A 21,253-nucleotide genomic window follows, 5' to 3' on the forward strand; every position below is an offset into this window, starting at 1 on the left:
GGGGCAAACAAGTTATGGAGAAGCACTGGGGGTATAGGGTGGTACTCAGGAGGGGGCAAATGTGGGAGCATGGGGCACTAACTGAGGAGGGGCAATGGTGACCACCTGAAGGAGCATGGGGAGAAGCGGGGCAATGGGAGGGGCAACTGGAAGCATGGGGCAGAAACTCTAGGTGGTATTAGTGTGAGTAATGAGAGGGGATGAGATGAGAGGGGTGGGAACATGAGGCAGCTGGAGAGGACTGGGAATGGGGGGCATGGGTTGGAGGGGAGTGGGAATGGATAGAGGCTAAGAATGGTAGGCTAAGCTTTGGAGGGAGGTTGGTGGGTGGATGACTGAGGGGGCATGGAATGGGAGGACAGTAGGAGAGAGCATGGGATGGAGGCGATGAGTACGTGGAAGGGGAGGGGAAATGGGAAAGAGTGGAGGGCAAGGAGGGTGTGGAGGGGAAGATGGGAAGGGTAGGAGTGGAGTGGAGAAATGGAGAGGAATTGGAATGGGATAGGGGAGAAATTGAGGGTAGAAATGGGTCAGGGAGGAATGGGGAAATGGGAGGTAATGGAGTACGGACATGGGAGGGTCAGGAGGGGAGCGGTGGCAAGTGGGACTGGGGAGAGGAGAGGGAGGTGAAGGTGTGGGTGGAATGGGAGGGTGTATTTTGGTGAGTATGGACATGGAGGAGAGAGGAGGATTGGCGGGGAGGTGAGAAAGGATGTTGACATGGGATTTGAAAGGGAGGACTTGGAGGTCAAGGAAGTTTTGGTGGGAGCAGAGATGTATAGCCAGGAGAGGTTGAGGTTGGAGTGGGTGTCATTGGGAAATGGGGTGGGACAGAGAGGGGAAGTGGTGGAGGGGAGAGTAAGAAGGGCATGGGGAGTGGACTGGAGATTGGAGGAGGAGGGTAGGGGAGGATGGAAGAGACATGTGGAGTAAAGGGGAGAGGTGTTACAGGGAGGAGAGTTGACTGAGTGCAGATTGCTGAACGGAGGTACTGTTGGTGATGGAGAGTGGTGTTGAGGGAGGAAATTTGGTGAATGGAAAGGGATGTGGGATGTGCAGGGTAAGGTTGGGGGAGGTGGAAATGATGAATTTAGGAGGGACGATGGGAACAAGGGGATAAGATGATTGAGGACTGAGCAGAGAGAAGGTGATGAAGAGAAAATTGTTCATGATCGAGGAGGAGTTGAGTTGGCAGCTTCTCTGTCTTGTTGTGTTCTTGCGTCTGTGTTTACCCATTACCTGAGTAATCGCCTATTGCATGCTAATTTCACTGCTGTATCCAGCTATCATTTGCAGTCGATTACTTGGTCAGTCATTCAGTTACAGATGTGCGAGTTAAAGCAATGCTTATGAGTGTCCACTGGGAATGCAATGGGGGTGATAAAAATGATAGGAATGAATTAACTGGAAATTCCAAGAAGCAGGAAGGAGGGTGAGGGTGATTACATGTATCTGTAATTTGTTTATAAAACTGAAGTTGGACTCAGATTTGACTGTTTGGTTTTATCTTCCTTTTGAACATTAACTGAAGGGAAGACTAATTATTGAAAGCCTGTGAACTTTAGTTTGCATGCTCTTTCTTGTCTTTTTGAAGTTGAGAGAAAAGCAATACTAGGGTCCATTAAAAAATATAAATTGTAAATGTAAAAAAATTGATCAACATTTAAAGTGTCAGAAACATCTGTCTCCAATTGTGTGTGTAACATTTCCACTCATTCCAATTAGAGATGATTGGAACGCACAGAATTTTAAAAAAGTGCAAAGCCCAGTTGGTTGATGAGTTGAAAATATCCTGTAATCCCGTCACCTGATCTTGGAAATTCTTCTTCACCCAGGCAGAGTTTATCTGTGGTGTGTGAAGGAACGGGGCGCCCTCATGTTTAACTCACATTCTAAATACAGCTGCTTGTGGGAACCCTGCAGTGATTTAAGATTTGGAATCGAGGATTACAAGGAGACCCTTCAACAATCTATTGTGTTGTTGCCAAACCTTTCATTTAGTGCTGAGAGTTCTGCCCTGGGCTGCAGTTTGCAGTGTTTGAACTATTGTTTGTTTGAGTTGTATTTACAGTTGTGTATTTTATAAAACTACAAATTTGGTTGGGATGTTTTCCGATTCATTTACCCTTCGGGCTCAAAATTACACAAAGGTCTAGCATTCCACAAGACGGAGGGATGAACACAAGTGTGTGCTGCGGTGTAGAGTTTGGATTCCTTGTGCACTTATTATAAGGAGTCTTGCTGTAACTATCCCCTCACCGTTCTGTCTTTCAGCTGGATGTAAACAGTCTGTTAACTTTTTCAGTCTTCGAAAGTGTCAATTATGCTTGCAGGCTGTTGGATGACAATTAACAGTGACTGATGAGAAGAAAAATTTCGAAGGTGATCATCAGTTTGAGGAAAGTTAAAATAGGAATAAGGACAGCAAAGCTGCTGGGAAGTTTGTGAAAATCTGCAGGAACTGACTGCAGTATTTCCACTGTTGGAACCACTTGTCAAACTGACAATGGTCCCCCAGTCAGGGAAGGGTGGGGAAGCAACAAGAGCTGCGTTCTTTCTTTCAAATGGTGTTTTCTTAACGACTGACGCTGTGGTCAGATTGTTAGCTGAATGATATTTTTCAATGAGTTGCACTGATTGTACAATGACAGGGTTTAATAGGCGTTAAACTCTTATCATAACATTGAGTTGTACTTTCCATTGACTTAATGCATGCCTTTGGCATTAAATTGGGTAAAATGAGATGCTGAAAACTGTACCCAAATACTGAATTTATTTGTTTTTAAGACTTTCCTTGCAACATTCAGACAGGGCCAGGTGGGTGTGGTTCATGCTGTAGATCCATATCCACTTGCTGGCACCTCCCCACACCACAATCCCAAAATCCAAAGGCAAAGAGGGTGTTGGAAATCAGGAAATAACTTTTCCCCAGAGGGCTTGTGGATGCAGGTTGTGGGTTAAGTGATGCGATTCCAAATTTTCCTTTTTGCCTGATGTACCAGTGCTGGACTGATAACCCTATGTGCAACAAACTACAGACTTGAGACAGAAGCAAGGCATGTCTTTTTGGGAGGCCAGCATTACTTTTTAGGCTACTGACGCTTGTTCAGCTAGGTCTCTGATTACAAAGAGCCAGAAGAAACATTGACCTTTGTCGTGTGTCACCATTAAAATCTTTGCAGTAGCTATTTTAAGTTAAGCTGCTATTCGTGGGGACAGGTGGTACATGATAATTTTTGGAATGCTACGAAACTCTTTCGTAGACAAGAAACAAGCTGCGTTTACATAGCAACTTTAGGACATTGCAAAGGATTTTAGATGCTCTCAAGTATAGCCGCTGTTGTAATTTAGGAAATTCAGCAGACAATTCATGCAGATATCAATCAAATAAATAGTTGAGATGGGATTATCTGTTTTAGTAGCATTGGATATCGACTGGCTCACCGGAGTAAACTTCCCTATCATTGAAAGTAGTGGTTTAATGTCTCAACTGAAGAATGTCACTTCTGATATTGCCACATTCTGATACTGCAGAGCAATACTGGCAACCTGGATTTTATGTTAAATTGTTGGGAATGGTATCTGAACTTCTCAGTTTCTGACTTAGAGATGAGACACCTCTCCCTGAACCAAGGCTTATTAGTAGGATAATGAGGGCAAAACATTTTTTTATCAATCCACTGGCAAAAGTGGAGAAATGAGACAGGCAGCCTGATTTAACTCCCACAAAAGTACTTTACGCTGTTACGATGCTTTTGACCAGTGTGAGATATTTACAGCTTGTGTTTTTATTTTCAACATTTCTAATTTCCTGTTTTCCTTCCAAAAAGGAAAATGGTGAAACAAAATCGTTAACTATAGTGCTACATCGAGAAAATGACACTCTTGGATTTAACATTATTGGCGGCAGACCCAATCTGGTAAGTTTTGAAGGGATTTTGGTATGCCTTGTTTATAGCTTTGATCTTTTAATTCATCGTTTATTATTTCTGCACAATGTGAAGATTTCTGAGAAACTGTCTGGCACCATGTATATTTCAGATGAATCACATGGAATGTCTCAGATGTTTGTAGTAATGTTGTACAGTTGATATAACGGATGATCTGGCCGAACCTTTAGCATTTTAACATGCCTGGAATTTTAAATTGTAAATATCTAATGGCAGGCCTAATATACAGTCCTCCATAATTACACTGACCTCACTTGCAGCTGGCTATATCTAGCAACTTGTGCAGAATTGACCTAACAGACACTTTGGTTTCAAAAAATTACTTTTCATAATATTTATTGAAATATATTGTTCATTGTTCAAAATGTACTCCATCCAATACTGTATGTTGCTCCCTTTATTTAAAAGTGGTCAATATTTATTACATGTCAAAAGTTTCATGCTGCCTTGGTTATAAATTCGATTTTATTATAATTCAGATTGGACATTGCTGGATGTAGGCTACAGTTGGGAAAGTGTACCACAGTTCAAGTTCTTCAAAGATTGTTTGTTTGCAAATGACGCAAAGAGAAATTGCACAATAGTGGAGTTTGTGCTGAACATGACTCCAACCAATGAAATTTTTGTTTCACCCAGTTCCCAAAGACCTCCGTTTTTCTGGGATTCTTTGATGCGATGCTCAGTCAAATTCTACCTTGACATCTAAAGCAGTCACTCTCTCCTCATCTTGGAATTCAACCCCTTAGACCAGTTTTGACCAAAGCTGCAATGAAGTCTGGAAATGATGAATCCTGGTGGAAGCCAAACTGAACATCAGTGAGAAGATTATTGCAGTGTCAGCGCGAAATAATAGCATTGTTGAAGACAGCTTCTATCATTTTGCTGGTTGAGTGTGGTTGGTAGGCTAGTAGTTGGCCAGATGGAATTTGTCCTGGTTTTTATCAACAGGACATAGCTGGGTGATTTTTCGCATTGTCAGATAGATGCCAGTGTTGCAGCTTCAGTGGGTCATCTTGGCTCAAGATGCAGCTAGTTCTGGAGAGCACATCTTCAGTACTATTTCTGTAATGTTGCACCTTTTACCATGCCCACTATTCAGCCATGATCAGAGGTATAGATAGAGTGGACAGTCAGAGACTTTTTCCTAGGGTGGAGGTAGCTATTACGAGGGGGCATAGTTTTCAAATGAGTGGAGGGAGATATAGTGGAGACGTCAGATGTAGGTTCTTTACTCAGAGGGTGGTTGGGGCGTGGAATGCCTTGCCTGAGAGGGTAGTGGAGTCAGCCTCATTAGGGGCATTTAAGCGATCATTAGATAGGCGTATGGATGATACCATAAGGTAGGGGTGGAGGTTAGATAGACCTTAGGTTTAGGGTAAAAGTTCGGCACAACATCGAGGGCCGAAGGGCCTGTACTGTGCTGTACTGTCCTATGTTCTATGTTCTATTTCTTGATAACACGTGGTGCGATTCGAATTGGCTGAAGATGCAGATTGTCAATGCTTGAGGTGGATCATCCTGTCGGTATTTATAGCTGAAGATAAGTGCAAATACTTCATCTTTGTTGATTGGCCTGGGCTTCTTATCGCTGCTTCTTTGGTAAAGTTATTAGTGACTACTCCCGATTCCCACACTTACCTTATGATACATCCTGACACTCTGCTTCCTAGAAAGACTCTATTCCATTTGCCCAGTTCCTCCATTGCCATTGCATCTGTCCTAACGATGCCAACTTGAACAAGGAGGCCACCAACGTGTCCATCTTCTTTCTCAACAGAGGATTCCCCACCACCGTGGTTGACAGGAACCCAGTTCCTGCACTTCGGCTCTCACCCCTCTTTTCCCTCCCACAGCAGCAATAGTGTCCCCCTTGTCCTCACCTATCATTCTGCTAGCATCTACATCCAGTGGATCATTAGCTGCCTATTTCCGCTACCTCCAGCAGGATGCCAACACATATTCGTCTCCTCTTCCTTGTCCATTTTCCACTGGGACTGTTCATAGAATCCATACAGTGCAGAAAGATGCCATCGGCTCATCGACCCTGCACCGATCCTCCACCCAGAACATCCAGCTCCCGTAACCCTGCATGGGCTTTTTACCATGGCTAACCCACCTACATGAGAATTGTATCTTCTGAATTCCAGTATCTCCCATGTATTTGTTCTTTCTTCTTGATCTCCAGTGCCCCTATGTTCTTCCTGCAATGTGGAGACCAAAATTGTTCATGGCTTTTTCTCCAGAAGTGAAGCCTAATATTTTGGTTGCATTTTGAAATGTTAATATTAAACCATGATGCTACTTTTCATGAATTGTGAAACTATACTCTTCGATCCCTCAGCTTCTCTACCTATTTGGACTTTTAGTTTTCCAAAGAGGATTAGCCTCAGCCCTCCAGCATGATGCACCTCAACAAGCTGACCTATATTTGCCAGTGGCATGACCTTTCAGTGAGTTTGTTCATACGGTTTAGCAATTTTTTTGCAGTATTCTTTCGGATTGATTGTACTGCCAATTTTGTCAAATGCAAATATGGAAATTGTGCTTTAAATTCCCCACTACAAATTGCTTATGTGTTAAATTGTGAACAGGTGCTCCCAAGACCAATGCCCATTGAGCACCACTGCTCTGAGTTTGACTATAGGTATTTTAACCTTGACTCTAAGTTTACAGCCAAAGTAGGACCCTTATGGCACAATGGTGACGTCCCTGAATCTGAGCCTGAAGGCATAGGTTCAAGTTCCACCTGGGATGTTGATTCAGAAAAAACATATTGACAGTCCCTTGCTTTCTAATCTGCTCCCTGTCACGTTGTCTGGAATCATTGTTTATCAGAACACCAACTATTTACCAGTACCATAGACACCAATTACAATGGTATCGCTTAAACCATAGTTAGAGTCTAGAATATTTTGGCAATTCAGATAGCTGGTCTCACCTTGTAAAATCATCCCCGTCTCCTTCTGCCACCGAGAACGCCTGCCATTGCAATGGGCCCTTCTTTCTCCACTTGGTGAATTGGATACATTCCTACACTTTCTGAAAAATATCAGTTCAGGCAGAAGTCTTTCCATGCCTCTTAGGTGCCTCTTGGACGTCCTTTTTGTAAATTTCACACAAGAACTATGCATGACAACCTAATCCTTCCTCACTATTCAACTGACAGGAATTGAGCTCATGAAATGCTTTCCTTCTGATTTCACTGCTTAAAGGAAGGAACAGTGCCAAGGTCACAACTTGTGTTACCTTTTTTTTTTGTAACCCTGTCCACAAATCCACTTTGTTCTTCCATTGACCATGTGGTTGAAAGTCTGGGAGCGTTGGACTGTCATCATAGCCCAATAGCTTATACCTGCTTCCTGTCATTTTTCACAATGACTATTAAGATAATAGTTTCCAGTCTAAAAGTTTTATTTCTGAGCTTTCAATTTTCATCTTTCAGGCAATCGTTCTCTGCTACCATATATTACTAAAAGATCATGAGAAACAGGAACAAGACAACCAATCTGTCTAGCTTGCTCTGCCGTTTGGTTAGATCATAGCTGGTCTGGTTGTGACCTTAATCCATCTTCCTGTACCTCCACCTCCTCAGGAAAGTTAGTTGGTGATGGAGTGCATCGGAGGCAACACTTATTCCCTTCTACGTTTATTTAGAGTTAGGCACTGCGAACATACGGCTCTTAACCCAAGTATTGCATTTTTATTCTGAGCATTCTATAGCTCGGGGCTCAGGTGAATTCCCTGTTAATGCACGCCATCTACATACAGCTAAACACAATTAATTTACAGTTAATATCACCTGCCATTCTTAGATCACCATAAAAGATTCCAGAGCACAATTTGAAGAAGAGAAAAAGGAATTTGCCTTAACTTCCTGCCCTCTCTGATTTACGAGTTGGAGGGGGAGAAAAATTACTTCCGTTTAACTTTACTTGGGACTTGGCAATATGAAGAAGCTGGAATATGGGTTTTAGTTTGCTTTGTCCTTCAGCAGCAAAGGACACATGAGGAATCAAGTCCAACATCTTGGAGAGACGAGGATAACCCAGGTATGGTAACACTGGTCTCCAAGTGATGTCTGCCCATTAGAAGGCATGCTAATCAAGATAAACAATAGGAAAATGGTTGAGAAGTACATGTGGGATAGGTATTGGGGGAGGGTTAAAACAACAATTTCGACTCATCCACCAAACACCGGTAATCAAAGGAGAAAGGTTGGGGTGAGTTGAATCACATTACATGCAATGTAATCAAGTTCATGGACCAGAAGTTGCAATGAGCAAACTGTACTCTTCTCCAACCTGCTGTTTAATTGAGTTATTAGATGTGATACTCAACCTGATAGAATGTTGGAACAGGAATGATCTAACAATCTAATGCAGAGAGTGAGCACTTAATTAATATCATCCTTAGACTTGTTTTGGTCTATAGTGGGTGAAGCATTGGAGTGCTTCCTAATTCATTGCTTTTTAGCTTGCCCTTCAGTGACAGGAGGAAATGTGTTAAGCTCTGGACACTGCAATTATTGTCTGGTCTCACTGTAGAAATTATTTAGATTTCTTTTTGAGTTGAGAAAATCAAATGCATCCTGGAAGGGAACCCACCAGCAGTAGGAAAGCGTGAACTGTTTAAGTTAGTGCGTGTTGCATAAAACAACTGGAGGGAGATTCCTGCCTAGTACAGATTGTCAGGACATGTGAATGCATCTACATCCCTACAAATGCTGTGTTTACTTCTGCAGTTTGATCCTGTGATGCTCTCAGGAGGTGGGGAGGTGCTTCTGAGATCTTGCTCAGCACCAAAATTTCTTGTGGGCAGCCAACTGTTCCCCTGTTACCAAAACAAAATGTTACGGCTGCTGGAAATCTGGAATAAAAACAGCAAATGCTGGAAATAGTCAGCAGGTGCGGCAGCACTGATGAGCAGAGGAAAGCAGAATCAGTACGTTAGGCCTGTGACCTTTAATCACAGATGTGACATGTTAATTCTCTTTCTGTTGCTGCATCTGAAATGTGAACTCTGTTTCTGTCAGTGAAGTTGCTACCTTGACCAATTCCCATTTTATGTTTTTTTTTTAAATCCCTCATTGTTTCAGTTACCTTCAGTAAAAGTCATAATATTTATACTGTGGTTGTGACTTTAATGATTGTTTTCTGTAGGGAAATGGTCTAGGTCTGGCAGAGTCATGTACTGCAGACTAAGCGCCTTGGTGCCAAACTTAATGAAATGCAGATAGAATGGTTTTGAAGGTGACTTGTTGCTTCGAACTTTACTGGGAACATTAAAGCTCCTTTTTTGTATATAACTGGACACCTGTTCACTATGAACACCATTATCCAGGATTAGTGCCCAGTGAATATCATTTAGAAGTGAAAGCTGGCTTATATAACCTTGTTTTTAGGGCTCTTGTGGCACAATGCTACTGCCCCTACCTCTGGGTTCAAGTCCCACCTGCTCCAGTGGTGTGACTGCTCTGGTGGATTTAAAATGTTTATAATTTTGCTGACCTCTAGTCTGGCTTTGTCAGCCATTTATTAATTGTCCTTGCATTTAAGAGCTCTAAATAGGATGCAGACAATCTACAAGCATTGCCTGAGCTCATTTTTATTTACCAGTGCGATCCTCGAGCTTGCTCATAAAATCTAGGCTGTCACTCCAGCAGAGTACAGGGGGAATACTGTGCTCTTAGGCATGCAGTCTTTTGGATAAGACATTAAACTGACATTCCATCTGCTGTCTCAGGTGACTGGGTGAGATCCAACACGAAAGTTCAAAGTAAAGCAGAATTGGTGTTTTATTCTCCAACTAATGTCCCTCCCTCAATCAACATCATTAAAACATATTATCCAGTCATTGTAATTTGCGCAAACGTGCGATGTTGGGCATAGTTGATTTGGTTTGCTTTAGGCTTTGTTGAAATTGTGAAAGGCATTAAATAAATCCTAAATTTTAACAATGATGAGCCTTCAAGTAGAGCTTCAAGTGCTGTGAGATGTCTGGTCGTCATGAGAAATTCTATATAAATAATGTTTTTCTTTTCTGAGCTGATTAGATTAAATCGAGAGGCCCGTGATAAGAAGGGCTATTTGTCATTTTGCTGTTTCCTTTTCTGCTTGTGTTCTTGGAGCCTTAGAAAAAGTCAGGAAGTCACTGTTGTTTTGTTGGACCAGACCAGTTCTCCTGGTCTGTCTGGTGATGCTTACTTAGAAGATATCTAGAACCATTCCTTTGCTGCTCAAAGTGGCACTACCCACAGATAAAAAGGCTTTGAACTTCCACAACACCTTTGGTGACCTTAGGTTATCCCAAGATGCGTTACAGCCAATGAAGTAGTTTCAAAGTGGGATGCAGGAAACAGTGTGTGCACAGCAAGATCCCACAATGGGCAGTGAGCTGAATTTTGATGTTAGGAGACTGAGGCTGACTCCTTTGCCTCAGAATAGTTCCATGGGCAGACAACGCAATAGTTAATTGTCTCGCCCCAAAGGTTTGAGTTGCTGGAATCTGTCTGCAGCTGCTCAATTTAGTTTGTAAGATATATGCCCAAGTCTAACTCATTTCAGAAGCTAGCCCATATTAAACACAGCTTGAAGCAGATTAGTGCTTGTCCTGTTACTGCCTGCTATTTTGCGTTGATGCATGACTTACCATCAATAACCCTGTAGGAAATCTGTTTAATTAACTGGGTGAAAGGGGAAAGAATATGATTTGTGTTGGTAGTAATAATTAAATCGATCAAATGCCTATAAGTTTTTTTTTTCAAAATTGTGGTTTACCACGTCTTAAAATCTCTCCTAATGCGAGCGCTAATACCAATATCAACCATATCTCTGTTGGCAACACTTAACTGTACAATTTTCTGACTCGGAGGTAGAGATGTTTAATCGAGGCGGAGATAAAGGTTTTATGATGCTTCTTTGATGTAAATTGGAGGAATCGGCATTGATGTGATGGAAAGTATTTGTCCTTCAACCAAAATGACAATAATAATATGTCTGGTCATTGCCACATTCCTGGGCCTTTGCTGTGTGCAAACCGGTTGCTATGTTTCCTTTATTACTATCCTTCATTGTGTAGCATAATCCAGAGTGTCTCCTTCAATATTGACTGGGTGTGGGATTTTTACCCTGACCAGGTTTAGTTTGAGTTTTGCTTTGGCAACATTAAGTTGTCCGAGCCCCCCTGCAGAATTGACGAGACTGAGCAAGGCTCGCAAATTGCATGCGCAGTGAGCAACAGCCCTGCAGTTGTCCCATATGGCATGTTATGTCTGTCTATGGTTGTCATCTTCATAGTAGCATGGAGATAGCTGGGGTCAAAGCGTTCTCTGTCTCTGGAATACTTTGAGCACTTCCCATATGTTAGCTGCCACCTCTCAACAGGTCACCCATCGATGAGATCTGACACCAAATCAGCTCAGCCTTTGACAAACTACAGCAGCTAAGTTTTGACAACTAAATTCTCTACAACTCCCTAAAGTCCCAATGTAGACGTATGAAAGCTGTCTGGAATCATTTTGCCAATACAATAAATGCATATTAAAAGAATAGAATCTTAAATTACTTTGTATCTCATTGTGCTTCCAAGGATTTGTGTCCTTTGCAGCAGTTTATTTGAACCATGGACAAAGTTAAGACATTTTCTGATTTTTAGGAAGGTTGAAGCAAGTGGATTCTGTGTTTAATAAGTACGGTTTTAGCGCACCATTTGAGGTTACTTGCTGCTTACTGATATAAATGTGGCTTGGAGGTGCTAAAGCAAGACCCGGGCAGGTTCAGCAGTTAAGTACTGATTTCCATCAATTCTTGTGGACTGGCATATGTAGTCTCCACGCTTGCACCCTCGTGCTCTGAAAGGGTGGAATATGCTGACTGACCCTTCATGCCATGTTTCAGAATGGCACATGGACACTGGGCGAGGTTGTGCACTTACTTCAAAATAGCACCAGATGGCCTGATGATGGCGATCCGGAGGGATTGAGGGGTGGGAAGAATGTAGGAGTCCATACATGCTCCAGTCCGTCCTCTTCCCTCTCTGTACATGCTGCTCGGCCTTGCTCTATCTCACCTTCCCGTTCCTCATCGGAAGTGGACCCATAGCGAGCTTGCTACAGTTGAATACTGACTAGTGAGGTGGAGTAGGTGAAGTTTTCAGTGAATTTCTAATAAAAGTGTTGGTAATCTTGGTACAGTCTTGACAAACTGCCCAAAGAGTCTCCCAAAGTGCCTCAAAAGTTGTCTTTAAAACTCTAGCAACAAGTCAACAGTTTGATCTGTGTGTGCCTTTTTAAATAGCATCCAAACTCCTCAATCAATGACTTATACCTGATCAACTGGTCATTTTTATGTCAAGGCATTAGCTGAAGCACTAGATACCAAAACATTCTGGTGCCTCTTTTAACACTCACCAGTTGGTAGTTTAATCATTAATCGAATCCTTAATGATCCTGTAGGTGTCTGTTCGTTGTTCATACTTTAATGTCAAACTGACATTTTGCTGTAAAAGCTGGCTAGACCACTGTTGTTGCTCAATATCCCATTGTGACCGTCATATTTAATGTCTACCATATCTGGAGAAAATTGCTGTCTATAACTCTGGCAAGGACTTCAGTGTAGAAGTTTATGATGTCTAAATTTAAAAGCACTCTTAGTTATGTCTGTACCACTCTCTTCATTATTGTGTTATTTGGCTGACTTCCAAAAGGTACATTTTAATAAGTGTGTATTTATATATAGAATAGATCACTCTCCATGCCGTGCGTTAAGTAGAGACAAACACGGGATAAGCCCACATTGAATAATTTCAGTCATTCACATCACTCAATATTGGAGAAGGCTTATGTTTCATAAAAAGGTCAAGTGTTTTGTTTGTCGAAATCAGGCCTAAAACTTTGATAAAACTTAAGTGTTGCAGACAGAACCTCCAAGGGTCCATTCTCCTTATCAAAGATTGCCGGATCGATGATGCATTTTGAAATTGTCTTCACCTCTGCTGAATGTTTTCCAAATTTTGCCATGCCTGTTTCATCAAAAAGATTTAGCTTATTGGGTTTGGCGCATTGATGCTAAGGGATACTTGATCTGTTACTGTGACCATGAACTATGGAGGAAGGAGCTGGTCAGGATTTATGCTCCTGATTATTGTAGATGCGGGCTGGAATGGTGGCTTGGGGGTTAGCACCCCTGCCTCACAGCACTAGGGACCCGGGTTCAATTCCACCCTTAGACGACTGTGTCTGTGTGGAGTTTGCACATTCTCCCCGTGTCTGCGTGGGTTTCCTCCAGGTGCTCCGGTTTCCTTCCACAGTCCAAAGATGTGCAGGTTGGGTGGATTGGCCATGCTAAATTGCCCATAGTGTCCAGGGATGTGCAGGTTAGGTGTATGATTCAAAGGAAATGCAGGGTTACAGAGAATAAGGTTGAGGGGGACGGGTCTGGGTGGGATGTCCTTCGGAGGTTTGGTATGGGCTTGATGGGCCGAATGGCCTGCTTCTGCACTGTGGGGATTCTGATTCTGTGTGGACTGGAACTTAAGGTTGAGATGTCCCCAGTTTTAGAGTTGCCTTCACTGCCGAGATTCGTTCACAAGCACCAGTCGGTCAGTCAAGATATGGCAGACAGCATGAAGGCAGGAGTCTGTTTTCTCAAGAGGATGGGGGCCAAAATCAGCAGTGAAACAGAATTTAGTCTTTTAGTGTGTCGGCACTACACTTGTCTTTCTTGTGGTACAATGCGGTTAGAATGACATCACTGTGGCCAACTTTTGTTGCCATTCACAAGTCTACAGATTCTTGGCTTGTAAATTAGACGCAAACGACACAAAGCAATCCTGGGGAAGATCTACAGCGTACAAATTGACCTTGGTGATTTCATCTAACGGGGGCAGACATGCTTTAAGATGTGAGAACCCTGCTTTCTGTCTCACCCATCCAAATCATACGGTGAGTACAGTTACAACGTAATTTTAGGGAAGGAGTGACTGCTCACCAAAATTATGAATTTAACCCAGCAGTGTTGTAGAATCTAACATTGTTCAAATTGTTTCTTTTTAATGCATTGAAATTGTTTTTCAATTTACTGACTTAAACCCCATTTCACCTTCATTATTGTCTGGATTTGGACTGAATAGACATAAGTCACTGTTTCTATATAATATTTAGAAGCTATGGATGATATTCCGATGACTAGTTGAATTCCTTGACTTGGCTGTTGCGGTATTCAACTGATGAGAATAATTGATGATAATTTAATTTTCTAAATGATGAAGTACATAGTATTTAGACCATCGAATGTGTGTTTAAAAGAAATATTGCTGAAATGTTGTCACTGCAATCAATGTCTTGAATAAGCCTCCTCCTTCACTGGCTAGCAAGGGAGCACCCTTTGTGCATATATGTTCCCCAAGGGTCAGGCACCCTGACATCTTCGAAGAGACTGAGTAAAGTCAACTGAAAAAGAAGGCAAAATTTGGAGGGAAAAATCCCAAGATGCTTTTTGGCACTGTTTGTAGATTGTGACCTTTGACCTGAACTAGGAGTCCATCTTCAGCCATCTTAGAACAGTGTGTTGCCCAGGAAAAAACACATTAAGACATGCACCTCTTATTCCTTTGAAGATTGATCCAACATGTGGTAAAGGACCGTGATTAATTCATTCTTCTACCTGTTCTCAATAATTTCACCTTGTGCGATGGATACCACTTGTGTCTCAATGGTTGAGAAAAGATTGTTGGCCAGATATTTCCCAGATAATCTGGTTTTCCACTTTAAGAAGCGCAGATCGCACTTGCCAGTTTTCATAACCCTGACCTAATTATTGGAGTTTTGAAAAAATTCAGCCCAAAGATCTGGTGATTCTTTTGCAGATTCCCTCGTGACCATCTTTGGGGATTATTATAAGTTAGTCAGAGAGCACAGATGGAGGCCATTTGGCCTGGCATTTCTATGCTGGCTGCTTGGAGGCATTAACCAATGGATGCAAGGTCATCAACCTGAAATGTTGATCCTGCTTCTACCTCTGTAGTTGTTGCTTGCCTTCTTGGGCATTTTCAGTTTTTTTTCAGATTTTCAACATTTACAGTGTTTTGCTTTAGTTTCCAATTAGTTACCTTGCCCCTCTTTCATTATATCCCCGCAATTTTTCAAATTTTCACGTCTGTATCCAATTCTCTTTGGGAAAAATGAGTACCAAATGTGCCTCCACCACCCTTTTTAGGCAGTGCATTTCGGATCTGTTATTCTCAAAAAAAAGAGTCACTTTCCCATTCGTAGAGCATCTTGCATAACCTCATAATGTCCCAAAGTGTTGTACAGCCAATGGAGGAAGACAAATTTCTTGCCTTTCTTCAAAAAAATGCAGTGGGATCTTTATAATTTTGCCTGGGACTGCTAAAGGGACTTCTGATTACCATCCAAAGTCCAGTAGCTCCGGAGGTTTGCAGTCTATGCTGCTTTCGGCTCTCAGCCTACATTATTTGTTCAAGCCTCTGAGAGCTCGTGAGCCCAAAACTTCTTTGACTGAGATGAGAGTTGTGCCAACTGACCCCGACAAAAACTTCAGTCTGAGTAAGATCTTAGTAACCGTACTTTTATACTGAGTCAAAATGCTCAATTTTGCATTATTAGACCATAAGAAATAGGAACAGGAGTTGGCTGTTTGGCCCATCCAGCCTGCTCTGTCATTCAATAGGCACGTGGCTCATCCAACATTTCTAGCAACCGCTTCACTGCCCTCTTCCGATAACCTTAGACACCCCGACTAATGAGGAATTTGCCTCCTTGACTTTGTGTGGCAAGGAGTTTCAAAGAAACTCAAGCCTCTGGTCCTACACTCTCCCATGAGGAGAAGCATCCTCTCAGTATTTACCCCCTCAAGCCCCTGAAGAATCCCATAGGTTTCAATGTGATCACCTCTCATTCTTCTAAATTCCAGTGAGGAGCAGCCTACGCTGTTTACCTTTGTTCATAAGAGAATGCCTCCATACCAGGGGTCATCCTAGTGAACCTTCTCTGAACTGCCTCCAATTAAATGATACCCTTTCTAAATCAGGAGGCCAAAACTGCTCCCAGTACTCCTGTGTGCTGTCATCAGCATCCTGTTCAGTTGCAGTAAGACTTCCATACCTTTATATTCCCAATCCCTATGAAATAAGGATCAACATTCCATTTACCCTCCTGATTACCTGCTGAATCCTTGCCCAATCCACTTGCTATCTCTCTGCTGATGGTCATAACTCCATCATGACAATCCTCCGACAGTAGTACTCAGTTACTTTTTGCTCACTTAATTTTAATTCACTTTTAGCACAGCTACATCTTAAGTGCTACTTTGCCTTCTTGTTACAATTATGCAAAGTTTGTAGTGATTTTCTTAATGGAGACCCCAGGTGTGCATAATTCAGCAAGTGGATATTTTGAACCATTTGAAGGAATAGAGAATCCATAAGCCAGTCACACAGGTTTGGAACTTTAGAATGTTGCATTTGTGGGAAGTTTGTCCAGAAAAACTGACATCTTTAAGGACTGGGGCACGTTACTTGGCATTGGTTAGCCCAAGCCTGGAAGTTGTTCAGGTTTTGCTGCAGGTATGCATGGACTACCTCATTATCTGAGGATTTGCAAATGGAACTGAACGTGATGCCATCGTTACTCCGCGCCTGATCTTTGACAAGGATGGGCGCTGATGAAAACCGAAGATAGTTGGAGTTCCAGCTCTCCCTGAGGAACTCCCGCAGCAATGCTCTGAACGATCAGCGAAGGCCAGTCTTCAAGCCCGGCGTGACTGTGTCTTCACTGAAGAGTCTTCCTGCTACATTCTGCTGAGGCGACTTGATGCCGTATGTTGTCAAATGCTGCTATCAAGGGCAGTCACTCAAATCTAAATTCAGCTGTCTTTTCTGCACCCCCACCATCCCAAATGTTGGGAAACAGTTTTACTGAGCTCTGACATTATCCAACTAAGCATCAGTGAGCAGGTTATTGGTGAATAAGTGCAGCTTGACAACACGGTTGAGGACTCATCATGTTTATGTTGATTAAGAGCTGACTGGTGGAGTAACAATTAATTAGATTCAATCTGTCCTGTGATTCAGAGACCGAGGACATAATGTGGATAATTCTCGACATTGCTGGGTCGATTGCTACTAATGGAATAACTTGGCTTAGAGGTGCAGTTCGTTTTAAAGCACACGTCTTGCTGGCTATACCTCTGATGTTCTTGGTGTCCATAGACTTTACTATATGCATTGCACTCAATGAACCGACTCTCTTGCAGACTTTGGTGTTCACCTCAGAAGGACGTCTAGAATTCTCTTTGCTGCTTTCTCTGAGTTTAGTGCCAGACGGTTTTTTTTTTCAAGTCTGGCTATAATTTGCTACTCCATGCAGCTTTTGACTTGACTTTTATTCCTTTTTTCTATTTCTGTGGTAAGCCGAGTTATGTTGTGATTACTATTTCCTGATGCTCCCCTACTTGTAGGCCACTTTCTTGTTCTGCCACATTACTACAAACCAAGTCAACTTGATGCCCCATTGAAGAAGGGTCTAATGTGGAATTGACAACTCTCTCTCAGAAGTTGGCTGAACAGCACGTTCCTTCTCTGACTATTTTCTGTCCACGTGACCATTTTTTTTTAAATTCAAGAAATGATTAAATAGTGAAGAAAGACCATTTGTGATTTGGGAATCTATGTCTACTGATCAGAACCCATTTCAAAACCAAACAAAAACACAAATTGCTGGAAAAACTCAGCAGGTCTGGCAGCATCTGGTGAAGAGAAAACAGCATTAATGCTTCATGTCCAGTGGCCCATCTTCAGAGCACATTTCTGAAGCTTGCTTCCGCTAAATGGACCAGCTTCAAAATTAATATGTGAGGATATATATCTCTACTGTACCGTGGTGCATTATTTCTGTATTCGCATCTGGAGACAGGGCACAACCAAAAAATAAATGAATACGTTGCAGAGATAGCAGAACTGCAGACGCTGGAGTCAGAGATAACAAAGTGTGGAGCTGGATGAACACAGCAGGCCAGGCAGCATCAGAGGAGCAGGAAAGCTGACGTTTCGGCTCGGGACCCTTCTTCAGAATTTCTGAATACTTTGTATCTGTCTTTACTGTGGAGCTAGATTCTGCCCAAGCCCTGGTGACAGAAGAGGAAAGTTTTATCATGAGAAGGATTCAGAATTGATAGGGAAGAGCTGTTGGAGCAACTGTTGGTACTTCAAGTTGACAAGGCACTGAAACTGGATATTGAAGGAAGTTGCAGAATACTGGCTGTAATTTTTCCATCTTTCCTCGACTGGGGGGAGGTTCCAGAAAACTGAACAATCGCAAACATCAAACCCAAGTTCAAACTAAAGTTTATGAAGATAATCCCAGAAATTACAGACCAGTCAGTTTTACTTGAGTGGCAGGGAAGCTTATAGAAACAACTTCAGGATAGAATTAGTCGCCACATAGAAAAGGCTGGGTTGATTCAGTGAGAGTCAGTATTGATTTGCTACAAGGTAAATTAGGGTCAACATAACTTGCTGGAGTTTCTCAATGATCAGGCTTGAGAGGGCACAGATTTCAAGTGGTTTACAAAACAAGCAAGTGCGAGGTAAGAAAAATCATTTTGACACGTGTGTTTCAGGAATGGAAGGCACTGCCTGGAAATGTAGTGGAGGCAGGTTCAGATGATGTATTCGAAAGGGTATTGGATGATCATTTAAGCAGAAATAAGGTGCAGGAACATGAGGAAAAGATAATGATGCTCATTTTCAAAGCCGAGCGGCCTCGTTCTGCGCCAAAATATTTGTGATTCTGTTGTTTTCACAAAGGTGCAGACGCTCAATCAAAGTTTGGATTGCTAGACTTTTTTAAAAAGCAAAATTCACTTTCAGGTGACAGCAATAATTTGATTCCACACAGTGAAAGCTCCTAAACCAGCTCTGGCAGACTGATATTACAGCAGTTTGCTGATTCTGTGATTACTGAGGAAAAGGGTAATTGAGTTTAACTTTACAAATAGATTTGCTTGGAAGAGGCATAGCACAGCTTTAAGTGGAGTCTTGACCCCAATTTTCTTATGATAGCAAAATCTCTCTCTTTCAGAAATAACCTGATCAAATCAAATAACCCTAAGTAAATCAGTGTGGCCATATATGTGGTTAAATTAGTGTATGGGTCAAAGATTACTTCTCCTATCCAGGTTCCTGGACATTGCTAATACCGCAAGGTCCTAGCTACAGTTAGGAAGAGTAGCTACAGTTAGGAAGAGGGCAGCTTGCACATAAAATTGCTGTTCATTTTTCTGTTCAAATGCATTTGAAAACAGTCGGGAGTGAGAGAAAAATTTGCGAGTCAGTACATCAGAAGACTGAGTGGGAACATCAGAGTAGGGGAAGGTTGCAGTGCAATTTTGAGAGGATAGCAATGTTCAGTGAGCAGCCCTTGATGAGGGCCAATTGTTTGTGAAGGAGGGATTTGGGGGAGCTGAAGGGAACAACATTGGTCCAGTTGAGTTGCTAAAATATGAGACTGAGTAAGATCTTGATAGACAAGGGAGTCAAAAGTTATGGGTAGGTCAGAAAAGAAAGTGTAGTTAAGACTGTAAATAGAACAGCCGTAAATGGCAGAACAGACACTAAGTGCGAAAAGGCTTTCTTCTGCTCCAAAGCCCGATGTTCCTCTGAGGTGAGGGTTTTTGCAGAGGTGTGGTGGCATACAGGGGAGGGTGGGCTTGGTGAGGGATCGACTATGAAAACTCGGCTTCGTTGCGTTTTTAGTTTTGGCTCTATCCAAGTGAGTTGCCAAAGAGAAGATGATATTTAGCGTGAAAATTATAGTGTCTTTCAGGACAGCAGAATGAGATGGATTGATTCCTTCTAAGTGGAGAAATAACCAAGATCCTTTCCCGAGGGTAGGGGAGGCCAAAACTTTGAGGGCTTAGGTTTATGGCAAGAGGGGAAAGATTTAAGAGGGACCTGAGGGGCAACCTTTTCATGCAGAGGGTGGTGCGTGTATGGAACGAGCTGCCAGAGGAAGTTGTGGAGGCTGGTACAATTACAACATATAAAAGGCATTCGGACAGGTATATGAATTGGAAGGGTTTAGAGGGAAATGGGCCAAATGCTGGCAAATGGGACTAGATGAATTTAGGACAGCTGGTTGGCTTGGATGAGTTGGAGCGAAGGGTCTACACAACTCTGACCCCATAACTAGGCAGTGCGGTCAAGCGGAGAAGGACAAAGAAAGGTTGAAGTGCACTGATAAAGCTGGGTGTCATCATGGTAAATACAGAAACTGAGCCTGTGTCTGCAGATAACATTTGGGTATACGGTGGTAATCTGTTACTCTGGGTTGGTGTCAAATGCCTAGAGTGGGTGTCCAGATCTCACACTGCTTCAGTTTACAGTTGGCTGCATCATGAAGTTTTGGTTTGGAGACTGTCACAAGCCCATCTTTGTCAATAATGTTTACATGTCCTCCCTGCAGCTTCCCAAAGGCCATGGACAATTTGTGTAATGTCTGGAAGTAGAATACGAGCCTTATTCACACCAGGTCTAAAATGCATGCTTGAGAGTCTTTTTGAGGCACAAGTCAGGAGTGCGACAGAATTCTCTTCTTTCTTGGATGTGAGCAGCTCCAACAACCCTTGGAATTTAATATTATACAGATTAAAGCAACCGCTTTATTAGCACTGGATATACAACCATAAACATTCACTTCCTCCACCATTGGCACACAGTGACTCCAGGGTGACTTTGATAGCACAGACTGAATCTGTGACTCCCGCTAGCTCCAGGGATAAAGGGAATAAAAAAAATTGGGAACATCGTTATTTGCAAGTGCCCCTCCGAGCCTGGCACTGTTCTGTCTTGGAATTGTATCAGCATTCCTTAACCATTATCAGGTCAAAAATGTGGAGCTCCTTACGTGAAGAGAAACTAGAAACAGGAAGGGAAGCCATTTGGCCATTTTGAACTTGCTCTGCCATTCATAATGTCTGACTGGCCCTCTGTCTCAATGCCAAATGCCCGCTTTCTCCCTACACCTCTTGATGAATTTAATATCTAAAAACTTCTCTGTCTTTCTTGAATGTATTCAGTGACTTGGCTTCCACAGTCTTCTGTGGTAGAGAAATCCTGAGGTTCATTACCTTTTGAGTGAAAAAATATTTCCTTACCTCAGTCCTAAATTGTGTATCCCGTAATCGGAAATGGCGTTTCCTGGTTCTGGATCTCCAACCAGGTAAAACCTCTTCTCCTTATCTGGTCTGTCCAGCTCTGTTACAATTCTCCGAGTTTCAATCAGATCC

The 21,253-nt window shown here is 42.4% G+C and overlaps 1 protein-coding gene across 2 annotated transcripts in view; it reads left to right on the forward strand.

The window, feature by feature from the left end:
* pdzrn4 (PDZ domain containing ring finger 4) overlaps positions 1-21,253 on the forward strand; it is a 434,538-nt gene that overhangs the window by 1,979 nt on the left and 411,306 nt on the right. For both annotated transcript variants that reach the window (XM_048607770.1, XM_048607769.1), the window contains exon 3: positions 3,831-3,920. In XM_048607770.1, coding sequence (XP_048463727.1) covers positions 3,831-3,920 — 90 coding nt within the window. The remainder of the gene's footprint in view (positions 1-3,830; positions 3,921-21,253) is intronic.

This window comes from Rhincodon typus, chromosome 18 (genome assembly GCF_021869965.1).
Source record: "Rhincodon typus isolate 14 chromosome 18, sRhiTyp1.1, whole genome shotgun sequence".
Taxonomy (NCBI): domain Eukaryota; kingdom Metazoa; phylum Chordata; class Chondrichthyes; order Orectolobiformes; family Rhincodontidae; genus Rhincodon; species Rhincodon typus.